This window comes from Myxine glutinosa, chromosome 6 (genome assembly GCF_964187855.1).
Source record: "Myxine glutinosa chromosome 6, kmMyxGlut1.1, whole genome shotgun sequence".
NCBI lineage: Eukaryota > Metazoa > Chordata > Myxini > Myxiniformes > Myxinidae > Myxine > Myxine glutinosa.
Window position 1 is genome coordinate 2,406,174 of NC_136266.1, and position 14,545 is coordinate 2,420,718.

Consider the following 14,545-nt stretch of genomic DNA (forward strand, 5'->3'; position numbering starts at 1 on the left):
GGCGATGGAAAAGCGCCCGGAATAGAGAATAGAGAACTGTTGGGCTTCGTCGCCCAACAGTGACAGCATATGGTCCATTCGGACCGACGGGCGCGTGTGGCCGAGCTCGGGGAGATCCAGGAGGCGGTCGGCCCGTGCGTCGTCCGTGAGGCCGAACGTGGCTAGGAGTAGCCGCTTGAGTGCCTCGTACTTGTGGCCGTCCGGTGGGTGGCGAAGGACGGACACAACTCGAGCGGCCGTGCCGGGCCCGAGGGAGGCGACGACGTGGCAGTAGCGCGTGTCGTCACCAGTGAGGTGCCGAAGCTGAAATTGGGCTTCGGCTTGGACGAACCAGACTTCGGCCTGGGCCTCCCAAAATTCGGGAGGTTTGATGAAGTTGGCCATGGCAATGGCGTCGTGTGTGGAAGGATCGCTCCGGCAGATCCAACGTCGAGGGTCACCAGTAAAGCGCGGCGTTACGCGCGCTGCTTGCGAGCAAGGAGGAAGCGGACAAGCGGTAACTTATAAGCGTCTTTATTTCAGGAGCTCACTGTAACACTAGCGCGCTCCGGGCTGCGCGCCCCGTGTATATCCTCAGGCCACGCCTACCCCTCGGGCGTGGCCGCCGCCCACTTGGTGCGCGGAATGATGTCACTACGCCAGTGGGCTTTCGTGTCCGCCACAATGTTATATATCGCTTTTCGCCCGATCTGTCAATGGTGAAAAACCACTTAAAATTAAATAATTCTCGTATCCGAATCCACATTCAGATCTTCACCAAAATCGAATCGAATTGTCCTTGTCACACACCCAATCTGTCCACCAAATGTCGGCCAAATCCGTCCATAACTTTTTGAGATATCCTGCTATGTATCGTTTTTGGTCCTATCTCCCAATGGTGAAGTACTAATGTATGATGTATGTAATGTATGTAGTGTAAGTAATGTATGTAAGTATGTAATGTATGTATGTAAGTATGTAAGTATGTAAGTAATGTATGTAATGTAATGTATGTAAGTACTAATGTATGTAATGGTGAAGGCTAACCCCCGCTCTAGAGGCTAACCCCGCTCTAGCAGGGGAAATGGCCTTAAAATGCATGTTGTTGTTTGTTGTTTTCCCAATGGTGAAGAATCACTTAAAAATTATACTAGCCAGATCCACATCTTCACCAAAATCTAATCATTTCGTCCTTGTCATATACGCTACATCTCTGCCAAATTTCATTCGAATCCGTCCACAACTTTTTGAGATGTCTTGTTAACAAACAAACAAACAAAGAAACACACAAACAAGCAAACAGACAAACAAACAGACAAACAAACAGATGAAAAATCGGTCAGAGACCGAGGACTTGCCGGAATGTACTTTTTTATCGGCTATTTTGGATCAAAATAATAATACATAAGGACATGGGTTGAATCCCTGCTTGAGAGAATGCCAACCCACTCCCCGCCATCACGGTCGTCTCTCCAACCCACAATCCCACGAGATATGCGGAAAGGACGACCTAAAACCAATTATCTTCTTTTTGATTCGTATATAAACATCATTAAAAGTAAATAATGACCTCTGCCAAATTTCAAACGACGTGGGTTTAACCCCTACATGGGAGCATCCCACATAGCTATTTGGGTGGTGTATAAGCTAACAGATCGCTGTCTCCATCGAACTTGCCAAGGCCGTAACACCTATCGGCTCAAAATCCTTTTAACTGTTGACTTGGTAGTTTTTACAATGAAGGAAACACGTATCGGGAGTACATACGACATTGCGATAGGGAATGTGACAGCTCTGAGGCGTCTTTCGCTTCGCATCGCAATGACGGCGAGCACCAACATGGCGGCTGTAAGATTAAAATCTGGCTTCAAGCTCCCTCACCACCAAAAATCTATTCCGGTGAATCTATTCCAGCAAGTAACAAACCAACCAACCAAATACTTGCCGGAATATATTCCGACTACAAGCCAGAATCTATTCCGGCAAGTAACCAACCAACCAAATACTTGCCGGAATCTATTCCGACAAGTAACAAACGGACAAACAGACAGGGGTGAAAACATAACCTCCATCCACCTTTGAGCGTGGAGGTAACGAAATCAGGATGAAGGTCCCAATTAAAATCCGCCTCATCGCGGCTTCATTTAAACCGTCGAATACTTCCGCTGTATCACTCCGCCTCGCCCCGGCTTTACGCTGCGGTGATGATTTTCACGTTTTGGGTGACCTTGAGCTTGACCTTGGGCCTAGAGAGTTAAAAATTGGGCACAGTCTATTCCATGGCAAGGCAAATATGTGTGTAAAGTATGGTGATGCTATGTGCAACGATGTAGACGTAGTACTGCACACAAACAGACAGACAAACAGACAGACAGATGAAAAATCGGTCAGAGACCGAGGACTTGCCGGAATGTACTTTTTTATCGGCCATTTTGTATCAAGTTTTTGGGTTTTCCAAAGATACGGCCGAACCACGTGACCGATGACGTCATCATTATTTGTTTTCTAAACTAATTTATTCCTAGATTATGCTCAAGAAATTTCATCTTGATCGGATGAAGTTTTGTACTTGTCGAATTATGAGATCATAATGGAGGCACCTATGACATCATTAACATATTTTATTCCCCATGGAGAGTTCTTTGCAATGAGCATTGTCTCAATTTTTTCTATTCAGCACTTTCGGAGATATAGAGGTGCAAAGTTTTTTGGTTTTTCCAAGATGGCGGCCAAACCACGTGACCGATGACGCCATCATTATTATTTTTTCTCCACCAGTTTATGCCGACATGGCGCTCAAGAAATTGCATCTTGATTGGATGAAGTTTTGTACTTGTCGAATTATGACGTCATAATGGAGGCCTTGGGCCTAGAGAGTTCAAAATTGGGCACAGTCTAATCCAGGGCAAGCCAAATATGTGTGTAAAGTATGGCGATGCTATGTGCAACGATGTAGACGTAGTACTGCGCACAAACAGACAAACAGACAAACAGACAAACAGACAAACCAACCAACCAACATACTTGTCGGAATCTTTTCCGGCAAGTAAAGAGCAAACAGACAAGTAAACAGACAAGCAAACAGACAAACCAACCAACCAACATACTTGGCGGAATCTTGTCCGGCAAGTAACAAGCAAACAGACAAGCAAACAGACAAACAGACAAGCAAACAGACAAGCAAACAGACAAGCAATCAGACAAGCAAATAGACAAACAGACAAACAAACAGACAGACAGACAGACAGGGGTGAAAACATAACTTCGATCCACCTTCAGTGGAGGAGGTAATAAAATTAACCCATGTTATGTATACAAAGCAAACAAACAAGTAGAACAAACAGAACTGAATGCTGATGTTCTGAGTCTTTGTGACGATGGAACCACAAAATGGACACAATCAATCACGTTCCTTTTGGTGGTGTTTTACATCAATCCTTTCATGAAAGAGCAATCAGTGATCGGCATACCTGGCTGATCACGATTCCAGTTGGTGTAGCTAACATCGTTCCCATTCTGCCATTCAAACAGGCCTGACCGGCTGCGCAAGCCGAGCCAAAACTCTTCACCAGCTTGACGAGTTTGCAGGAGTAAATTCACAAAGGCCTGTTCAAACCTATACAAAGGAGTGAGAGGAAAATCAGCATGTGACGAAAGTGTATCGATTTGAATGTCCACACACCAAGAACAATTTTGAAGATTTCATTCCCGGGAGAAGATTCACTTCCAATACAACAAGGATTACAACAAAGTTTAACAATACTATACCGACATATACAATCGTAAAGCGAAAAGCAGGGTTAGGCAATCGCTTGCGTACGTGTGTCTGCATTTTTGTTCTTTGAAGCGCCCTTGGAAAAACGCCACGACGAGTTATTGTAACATGGATACACACCTTAACACAGATTTCGCCCAAGGCGGTAAACTCCCTTGGGAAGGGGGGGAAATGAAGTTGCTACAACCTCCATCATGTGGCTCTAAGCCCTCCTGTTAAGGTTGGTTGAGATTGGATAATGACCAAACGTATCGTGGTCAGACAGACAGACAGACACCGAATTATATATTTTAGTATGATGATAACAATTTTGCTTGTGCTGCCTGGTTTGGAAATTTGGCGTCTTTGTCTTGTCGTCTTGTCTGTTTGACGAGTGCCTTGATATTTGCCAATGTTAATGTGTTATGGCATCTTTGTCAATCCTTCTAGTTTAGCAAATATATTTGTGAATAAACTGGCCAAGCCATTTGGAAAGCTTGTTGAAGGTGGTGGTGTTCTGATATCACTGAAAAGTAGCCAGAGAGAGAGAGAGAGAGAGAGAGAGAGAGATCTTGTACAGGAACTGGCTTATTGACTAAATTAAATAATATCAGACTTTCAGGCAGCAGGTGTGTTTTCAAGGATCAGACCTGCACAGAGATGAAAAGTGAGATATGTGATTGGGTCGGAGCATTATCTTGGAAGCTTCTGGAAATTTATTGGTTTCTGGCTTTGCACAGCCACACATTTCCAACAAAAATAGGAAACATCATGCAAACATCATGCAACATGAAGTGCTGCCGTGTGGACCCCAAAGGATTCCGTGTACACTGGGAGAGTCTGGAGGGCATAATCTCCCGGGAAAATTTTGAATATTGGTAATTATTTGGAGTGCATTTTCTAACCCAGAAAATGGCCAAAACTCGTTGTCAAGCCGATTCCATAGACATGCATTTTCAAATCCTGCATCAATATTTGTAATTAGCAAAGAAACCATCCTTACAGACGGGATAATTCCACCGAACGCTATCCCACCCTCATCTACATCCACTCTCTCCCCTCCAACCCCCCATGAACAACCACCAGTTTTCAACTCATTCTGTCCAGCAGTTTACGAGTATGTAGATGTCAAACAAACACAGAGACAAACAGACGCAAACATGCAAACACACTTCTTGAACGATGGGCTTCCCAATCAGTACACTTTTTCTTGCCACCACACCAATGAGTCGCCGCATTCTATTTGACTCAATTCAGTTTTCAATATTAAAATCCAGACTGCAAGGCAACTCTCACGAGTAAGAAATTATTTTAAAATAAATTTCAAGAACGGTAAATAAAATACGCAGGTAAATAAAAAAGAGGAACAGCTTTTTGCCAGGATTGGAATTTCCAAAAAGGTGATTTTCCATGTTTCCGAGGTCATTTCGCACAGAACATGTCTCGTTGCCTTTCACTTCCACCTTCTTATTCATGGAATCACGAGGCTCGGCACAATGTGCCTTACTTCATCTCACATGAAGTCGAAACCTGTGATCAAAATATTTCACCTGAACTTTCTCCTGTGATATTTTCTCTTGCTCGTTGTGCTCCCATACTTTTGCAATTTCACCTGACAGCTAAAATTAGGAAGCAAATGGACAACAATGAACTGTTAACAAGGTACAAACAAGAAATATGTCGTGCATAGCATGACACTTGCAAAATCACTAAAATTAGTTGTTGACCTTTGGCCTATGTTGACCTTTTGGCCTATGATGACCGCAAAAATAATTGGTGGTTGAATTCAGTAACCTGACATGCAAATCCTTAAAATTTCAAGTCAATCGGATGAAAATTGAGCATTTTAGAAATTCCAATTCCTGGTTGTTGACCTTTGGCCTACTTTGACCTTTTGACCTCAAAATCAATAAGCTTCTTCCTTATGGCCAACTCTACCATTTAAAATTGTGACCTGTAGGCGATTGACATACAGACATACACACAAACAGACAGAATAAGGCACAAAACCAACCAATATAGTTGAAAAATCTTCGATTTTTGCAAGTAATAACAACACAGGAGAAAAGGTAAAAAGGAAAACAAAAAACAAGGGGCAGGTAGAAAAGAAAGCCTTGGAGCACGAAAGCGGGCCGGTGTTTTGTCGAAGTATCTCACCGGTCAGCTATGGTGAGTAGGATTGCACGCTCACTGCGGCACTTGTCTGCAGCCTGACGTATACTCATCTTCTCATTCCCAAGCAAATAGCAACGACTGTCATGGCTTTGCCAACCCTGTTGAACGCACAGGTGACAAGGAGCATAACCTATCAGAGAACGATCACTTATTTTATTCATAATCTTATTGCAAAGGACAATTGGATTTTTAAAGAACGGATATTAACTCGAACATCACTCGGTAGAGAGCATACCTCAGCTGACAGCTTACGTTTTGTATCCCACTGATAGGCCGCAACTGCACTGGACCTGAACCAAAAATCGAATCGGCCTGTTCTCGTCACCAAACCAACTCGTCCACCAGGTTTTCTCATAACTTGTCCACAGCCATTTTAAATATCATGCTATTTATCGTTTTTGGCCCCATCTCTCAATGTTGAAGAATCACTTTTAAAAATTGAAAATTGTCGTATCCAAATTAGAATCTTCAGAAAAATCGAATCAATTCTTCTTAATCTCACACGACCTGGCCACCACGTTTCATCCACATCTGTCCATAACTTTTTGAGAGATCGTGCTATATATAGTTTATCGGTAAAATGGGGGAAGAAAGGATCATGGTGGTGGATTGGGGATGATCCAAGATGGAGGTGAACAGCTGTCTTGAAAATCTGAAAGGGAAGAATGAGATTAAAGAGAATGTGGAAGTTGATTCCACATGTGTGTGAAAGAGGAACAGATGAATGTAGGTGAGCAGTGATTCTGGATTTTGAGGCACCTCGTACCTTTTCCAGTCCACTGCACTCGCGCACCGCACCCTCCAGGCCACCACCCTAACACGTCCACTCGCACGTCGCCCTCCAGCGGCCCCTTGAGGCCACCACCCTGCTGGGTCTCATTGAGGCCCCTCCTTTCCTGGTCCCCTCAAGACCACCACTCTCCCGAGACCACTAGAGGCCACCGCCCTCGCACACTCTCTCAAAGTAGCCACCCTCATGCGTCCCCTTGAGGCAGCTGCCCGAGCACATGCCCTTACACTCCTCTTCGAGGCCACCACACTCGCAGACCCCCTCGAAACCGCCACCCTAATTCGTCCCTTGCATTGCCAGGTCCCATTGAGGGCCCCTCTCTCCTGGGTCCTCTTGAAATTTCCGCTCTCCCAAGGCCCCTAGAGGCCACCGCACTCCCAAGTCTACTCGTGCTTGCCATCCTCTCGCTCCCAATCGAGGCCTCTGCCACCTGTCCCTCTCCAGATCCCTGCCCTCGTCCACCCCTTCCACACAGCTTTCCTCCTTCACCCCCTCCAAACCATTGGTCATCCCACTTCACACCAATGCCTGTAAAAGGCTACTAAATGGGGATGTTGGACAATTTGGCAAAGGCCTAGAAAGTCAAAAAAGGATAAACAAAATGTCATGTAAAATTGAACTTTGTTTTGTGTCCTCAAGACTAAATCATGCGGACTGTATGTTGTACCTCCTGACAAGCCGAATCACCGCCACCACGTTTCACTGTGCCGGGATGCTTGCACACATAGCTGAGTTGGGTGGTACAAGGCAGAGTGCTCCAACGACCCTCCTGCGTAAACACGGTAAAACGTTCTGTAATACACAATGTTCTCCATAACACATGTTCATCTTTTTTTCATGCTTGAAAATTGTCTGTTGATTTTCACCCTTTGTATTTTAACTTTTCCACAACCCAAAGTTTTACATTAAAAAGTGAATGGAGGAACTCTTACCAGACCCCACATGGCAACGCAGAGTTCAGATGACTTGTTGTTTGGTTCATCTGAATGCCATGGAGTGATTGTTACTGCTGTGAAGTCAGACCATTCAAACTCCATCTGATTTTTTAAGCTGTTCAAGCCGATCCACACCTTAATGTTTGCTGCAAAAAACAAACAAAAAAAACATCAGCATTCAAATTTGATTATCCACTCTTTTATGATGTTTTGTTGGTTTTCATATAAATTGACAGTAAACGTACTTTGACATTTTTTTAATCATTAAAATACCAATATATATCATCTTTCTAGAATTCACCAAATGTCCGTCCATCTGTCTGTCCGTCCGTCCGTCCGTCCGTTCCCAGGTACCGCAAAAATGTAGGAACCGATCGCAACGAAATATTGGGTGGGTAATCCTGGGACCCCCTGGAGTAAAATAGGCGATATTGTTTTTCCAATTTCAGCTTTGGACTCCAGCATTTTCAGGTTTGGACTCCCGCCTAACGTTATTGTCCTGGGTACCGCAAAGACGGCTGCACCGATAGCAACGATAGAAACTGTTTCGGCAGCACCAATGCTCTGTAAAGAGTATGGTATATCAAAAAAAAAGTTTCTCCTACCACTACCTTTTTCTGGAGACCATTCCATACATTAACTACTCTCGGACTGAAAGACCCCCACCTTACTAATGTCCTCTCTCCTCTTGTTTACTCTCACGCTATGGGCCCTGGTGCTATCACTATCTATTCTGCTGAAATATATATATATATATATATATATATATATATATATATATATATATATATATATATATATATACACAAAGAATTAAGTTAAGCACCCCCCCCCCCGTTTTTTTACAACCTCGCACATTACAAGTTTGTTGTCGTCAAAACAGTGTAATATACCCATGATATTGCTATATTTTCTGGTGAAGTGATATTATGGTCACATAAAAACATAACAATCATGCCGTTTTCAATATTTTATTCTGAATAATTTAAGGTGAAATTTTTTGGGAATTTTAGGCATATTTTCACCTCAATTTAAGTATGGAGCTATAGGTCCATCACGGACAGTGTGGATGACGTTTATGTTTTCTAACGTACAGTCATTGTTCTGAGAAGACCTCTAGCGATCTTTGCGTCAATAACGTGTGTAGGACCCACGTGATCGGATCACTGACTCAACCAATCACTTTTTTTCACTTTGATCACTCAATTTCATCAATGGATAATTGCTAATGTCATACCAATCATTATTTGATCTCACATACCTTAGAATATATGCCAATGTATACATATACACAAAGAATATATATTAGGGGGTGCTTACCTTAATTCGTTGTGTAGGGGTGCTTAACTTAATTCTTTGTGTATATATATATATATATATTGTTACAGTTTTAGGAAACCGCTCAGAGACAATGGCAACCACCATACCGGTCCCTTAGTGTAGTTATTTCCGTAGTGCAAGGTCAGAATAGCTCCTTCCCCTGGTGTCATGGGTTAATGTGTGATAAAAAGTGTTGGTGATAGGTAGGGAAGCTTTTCCTCTGTTTTTCCAAGGGGGTAATAGTTTCATATGTGCAGCGCGTGTTGTCACGTATGTGCGGTTCTTCTTTTAATGTCGGAGGTTTGCGGACCCCGAGTGGTTCCCACCCGGACCAAAAGCTCATTTGAATGAACCGCGCTCAAACCAAACCGTCACCCACTCTATTTCCACATATGTTTCCTTTATACAGACACGTAAGTACGAGTACATCACAATGACCTTTACGAATACAGATTTTTAGTTATACTTGTTTCCAACACACACGTTAAATTCCATTACAATAAACCATTATACACGCTGTTCTTTGCTCACCGACACTAAGCCTCACGACCCCTCACCACAACCTCGGCTCGACTACCCACAAACATCATCAAATCCTTCATCACCTCCTTCATCGCTTCCATCACCTCACACCCATCACCTGTGCCTGACAGCGCAATAAGTACTCTGTATCACCGGTGCCTGACAGCAGGGGCTCTGCCAGCTTCATTAAACACCTCGGAATAAACAGACATTTGATTGGCTATCGACGTCCTGCGGATAGTAAATCGCTCTGTCCGTCCCCATGAACACTTATGAGCCCTCAGTGTTCGCCCCGCGCCAGTAATGTGCCACAAGCCAAGCCCCATGTTAATCCCAGAGAGCTCCATACTGTGCCATGATTTTGAGACCGAATGAGGGAAAGTCGTGACGGTCTGGCGTGGGCGGAACTAAATGGTGGTGCACCAATCGGCAGGCATATTTTCACCGAGAGCTCATTTTGATCCGATTGTTGGCCCCGCCCCCGCCAAGGCATTATAAAAGAGCCGCAGGTGAGCGGCTGAACGCGCTGGCCGGTTCTGGCTTTGGTCTTGTGGTCGCTCTGGTTGAGGTTCATCGCTTGTGAAAGGATTCTCAAGAGGTGGTGCTCGTGTTGGCGGGGTGAGCTGGGGGTCGAGGCACTCGGAAGGATGGAGCGAGCAGACCATAGGGCCGAAGTCAATCCACGCTGCATATATCTTTTATTTCTCACCCATTGGGCTATTATTATCATACACATCTTTTCTCAGTTTTCATAGTATAAAGATCGTTCTGACTGAACTCAAAAGGCCTCAACGAAAGGACTACGCCAACAAACTTCTTTTCAGAGCAACCACCCACCTCCAATCGGAGCGGCTACCGACTGATGACATATTTGCGCATTTTCTCTCCTCCACCTAGACATGCATACACACACCACACCTCGTATAATCTCCAACACACACCATTAGACGCCACATTAATTCCTCCCACCTTTACCTTTCCCTTTTATGCTTGGTCACACTGTTTGTCTATATAATTTGTCTTTCTGATCCTCGCACTGTCTGTCTTTCTAATCTTTTCTTAGCTCCCGTGAATGTCTGATGGGTGCCCTGTATTGTGTAATAGCGGTAGATAAGGGATAGGTTTTGCTCTCGTTCATTTTCTTTGCTCTGTACATACTCATTTGCATTCTTCATTTGTTTGCGATGGCTCAAAGTACATTTTGATTTGCTTGTGCCTTGCACATAATTATAATAAATCCCTTGTTGACATTGTTGACATTCCTTTCAATCTGTCCATACCAGTCTTTTCCTCCATTGAACCAGCGCTGTTCTCACTTGGGTCAGCACGGGAGATTATAATTCCCCGACTGATTGGCTCGTTAGTCCGAAATGCACCCTGTGGTTTTATGCTCGGCTGCATTAAGATGTACACTACCGATCAAAAGTTTAGGTACACCCAACATTTTTTGTTATTTTACTGTTTAATGTGCAAAATGAACATAAAATGTGAACAAAACTCTTAGCAAAGATAATGTAGATCTGCTTATCTACTGACAATATATTGTGATTCAATGCATCTTTCTTGTGAGAAACGTAGGTTTTAGGCAATTTTTGGAAATAGGTCGAAAAGTGCAATACTAAATCCAAACTGAAACACAAAGTTAATGTTATTAATCTTTCATCTCAGGAGCAACAACTGTTTACAAATACTCTGCTCTGTGTAGAATGAATGTTTGTGCTTAGTTTCTTAATCACGTGCACTGTCTATTATTGCCAGGCGTTGCAAAAAAAATGTTTACAGAAAGGCCAGCCATACAATCTAATGAGTGTTTCTGTGTTTCAGATTGCATGAACATGGGTGCCAAAGCTCAGCGAATGCCAGAAAAAAAGACAGGCCATTGTAACTTTGAGAAAAGAAGGCCAATCCTTGAGACAAATTGTAAAAAATTACAAGTGTCAGTAAATGCAGTTGCTTGTGCCATTAAACGACATAACGAAAATGGTAGAAATGCGGATAAAAAACGTTCTGGTCGACCAAGAATCACAACAGAATTGTAGGACAAGTAATCTGAATCACCAGTCTGTGCAACAGACGTCTTACAGCACTGGATATTAGAGCCCAGCTAAACAGTTCCAGCATTGCAACTATTACGTGCTCCTCCCCAAACCCCGGTCACGGTGTACCTCCGAGCCCCGAGAGGAGTCACGGCAGAAAGATGTGTTATTCTGTGTGTCAAAGATCAATAGTGAAACCACACCAATTGTTACCAACAAACAAGTATTGTATTAAGGTCACACAAGAATTACAGTACAAAAACAATAGTAATCAATTGTACAACCAATATATCATTCCTATGATGGTACCATCAGTTTCGTACAATGTAACTCACTGTGCTCCAAGTGAGCGAAAAGAACATTCCCAATGTCTCTGTCCCAGCTTCAAACCAAAGTCGATCCACGCTCCAGTGATCGTCAGAATGATGTCGTATCGAGACCAGAATCCCGCTCGGTTGACAGTCACACTGCCAAAGATGGGCAAAGGTGTCCTCAAGAGGCGACTGGGAAATCACACCTTCGGGTATGGACGTTCAACGGCTCCCAATCGGCGAACTGCAATTTCCCACTCAAAATCCACGTTACACACACACACCAGGTTAACGGCTGGATGCGTTGAAATGGTTGAAGCGAGGTGAAAAACCTGGAGCGATGCGAAATCAGGCGCGAGGCAAAATGGCAAACGGTCCGTTCTCGAGACGTAACGGCACTCCAATGATTCTCTTCGGAATCAACCACAAAACATGTCACGCAGGTTTATCTGTCACAGCGATAACAACTCTGTCGCAGGAATCCCTTTCCCAGGAAACCCAAAGTTCACTTGTGACCCCCGTTCGCCAGCATTTGCTCAAAACCTCAACGCAGCTCGGCTCCTTCTCCGACCTCACTCGCTCCGCCTCCTCTTCCTCTTCTTTTCATCGTCCGGTTCCCGATCCGGTTTCCGGTTTCTTTTAAAACACTAACTTTTTTTACCTTTTGAAAACAGCTATCTCCAATTCACTTAAACCATAACAATAATAGTACATGCAACCAAAAATGTTTACAGTGGATGAGAACCACAACAACGGAAGTGACGAATCCGTCACACAACTGTTTCAAGGCCCTCTTTTCTCAAAGTTACAATTGCCTTTCTTTTTTCTGGCGTTAGCTTAGCTTTGGCACCCATGTTCATGCAATCTGAAACACAGAAACACTCATTAGATTGTATGGCTGGCCTTTCTGCAAACATTTTTTTGCAACTGGCAACTGCCTGGCAACTGCCAAAATCAAGACTCTCTCCTCACCTTCGCTCCTTCATTCCTCTTTTCTCCCGCCTCTGGAACAAACTCCCTCACTCTCTTCAATCCCACTCCACCCTCCAAGTCTTTAAAACAGCTGTTCACCACCATCTCTTATCTTCCCCCATCCAAAACCTTGATCTTTTCTATCCCCGATAATTTCACCCCAATTCCACTTTTTGAAATACCAACTTCTGACCTGGAAGTCCTTGGTGTCCTTGTGTTTTATACTTCTCCCACCCCACCCCTTCCCACGCCTCCTCCCCCCGAGCCCTCTCCCTCCCACACATCTCCCTGCTCTCAAATGTTGTGTGCTCTCAAGTGTTTGTGTGCTTCCCATTCTCTTGTCTTCCGCTCCCTCTTTTAATATATTTTGTTTGTCTGGTTGATTTGTTTGTGAAGTAAATGTCAGCTCTTTCACGAGCCTCGATTCAGTATAGAAAAAAAAAAAAAAAAAAAAAAAATTAAAAAAAAATAATAATAATAATAGACGATGTCTATTATTATATTATATTATACTGGCAATAATAGACGATGATAGCACGTGATGAAGAAACTAAGCACAAATATTCATTCTACACAGAGCAGCGTATTTGTAAACAGTTGTTGCTCCTGAGATGAAACATTAATAACATTAACTTCGTGTTGCAGTTTGGATTTAGTATTGCACTTTTCGACCTATTTCCAAAAATTGCCTTAAACCTACGTTTCGCACAAGAAAGATGCATTGAAGCACAATATATTATCAGTAGATAAGCAGTTATATCTTTGGTAAGAGTTTTGTTCACATCTTATGTTCATTTTGCACATTAAGCACATTATTTTGGGTGTACTAAAACTTTTGACCAGTAGTGTAATTAAGATAAAGGTGGCGCATATCGAGGGTGCGTTCCCCAGTTGAAAAGTCACGTGGCACAGGTAAACTTCTGCTTTCTCAACAATGGATGGAGGTCCTCAACGCCAAACAGGAAATTAGAGCTGTCTCCCTTGACATTTCACGTGCCTTCGATACGGTCTGGCACCCTGCTCTGCTCACCAAACTCTCCTCCTTTGGTATCCATGGAAATCTCCACGCATGGCTGGCGGACTTCCTCTCTGGTCGTAGTCAACATGTGGCCCTGAATGGGTTTCTCTCATCTCCTCTTCCTGTTCAGGCTGGAGTTCCCCAAGGTAGTGTTCTGGGCCCTGTGCTTTTTCTGGTCTTCATCAATGATCTCTCTGACTCTCTTGAAAATCCTCTCTATCTCTTTGCTGACGACTCTACGCTCTGTCGCTCCATTCCTCATCCCTCAGTTCGGCAGTCTGCAGCCTCCTCACTCTCTGCAGACCTGGACAAAATCACAGACTGGGCAAACAAATGGAACTTGTCTTTCAATCCTGATAAATCTCACACTCTTACGATGTCTCTCCGAAAAGACCGACTGGAAAACCCTCCCATCCACTTTCTGAATAATCCTCTCCAAGAAGTTCTGTCACTCAAGCTTTTGGGTCTCACTATTTGCCATGATCTTTCCTGGGAAAACCACATTTCAAATCTGGCCTCCAAAGCCAGTCGCCGACTGGGCATCCTCCGTCGTGCGAAGTCCTTCCTTGGCACACCTGAGCTCCTCACCACATACAAGGCTTTCATCCGCAGCTCTATGGAATACTGCTCTCCCCTCTGCTCTGGTGCTCCTGCCTCACACCTAGCCCGTCTTCACGCTGTTGAAACCAAAGCGTTCAGAATCATTGGAATTTCCCGCGATGAAGCTAACTCC

The 14,545-nt window shown here is 43.8% G+C and overlaps 1 protein-coding gene across 1 annotated transcript in view; it reads right to left on the minus strand.

Annotated features, from left to right (window-relative positions):
- The window catches only part of MRC2 (mannose receptor C-type 2), a 323,383-nt gene that overhangs the window by 175,467 nt on the left and 133,371 nt on the right, over positions 1 to 14,545 (minus strand). Inside the window, exons 8-11 of the mRNA XM_078779556.1 lie at positions 7,631 to 7,779; positions 7,366 to 7,467; positions 5,891 to 6,006; positions 3,450 to 3,595 (exon numbers count right to left, since the gene is read on the minus strand). Coding sequence (XP_078635682.1) covers positions 3,450 to 3,595; positions 5,891 to 6,006; positions 7,366 to 7,467; positions 7,631 to 7,779 — 513 coding nt within the window. The remainder of the gene's footprint in view (positions 1 to 3,449; positions 3,596 to 5,890; positions 6,007 to 7,365; positions 7,468 to 7,630; positions 7,780 to 14,545) is intronic.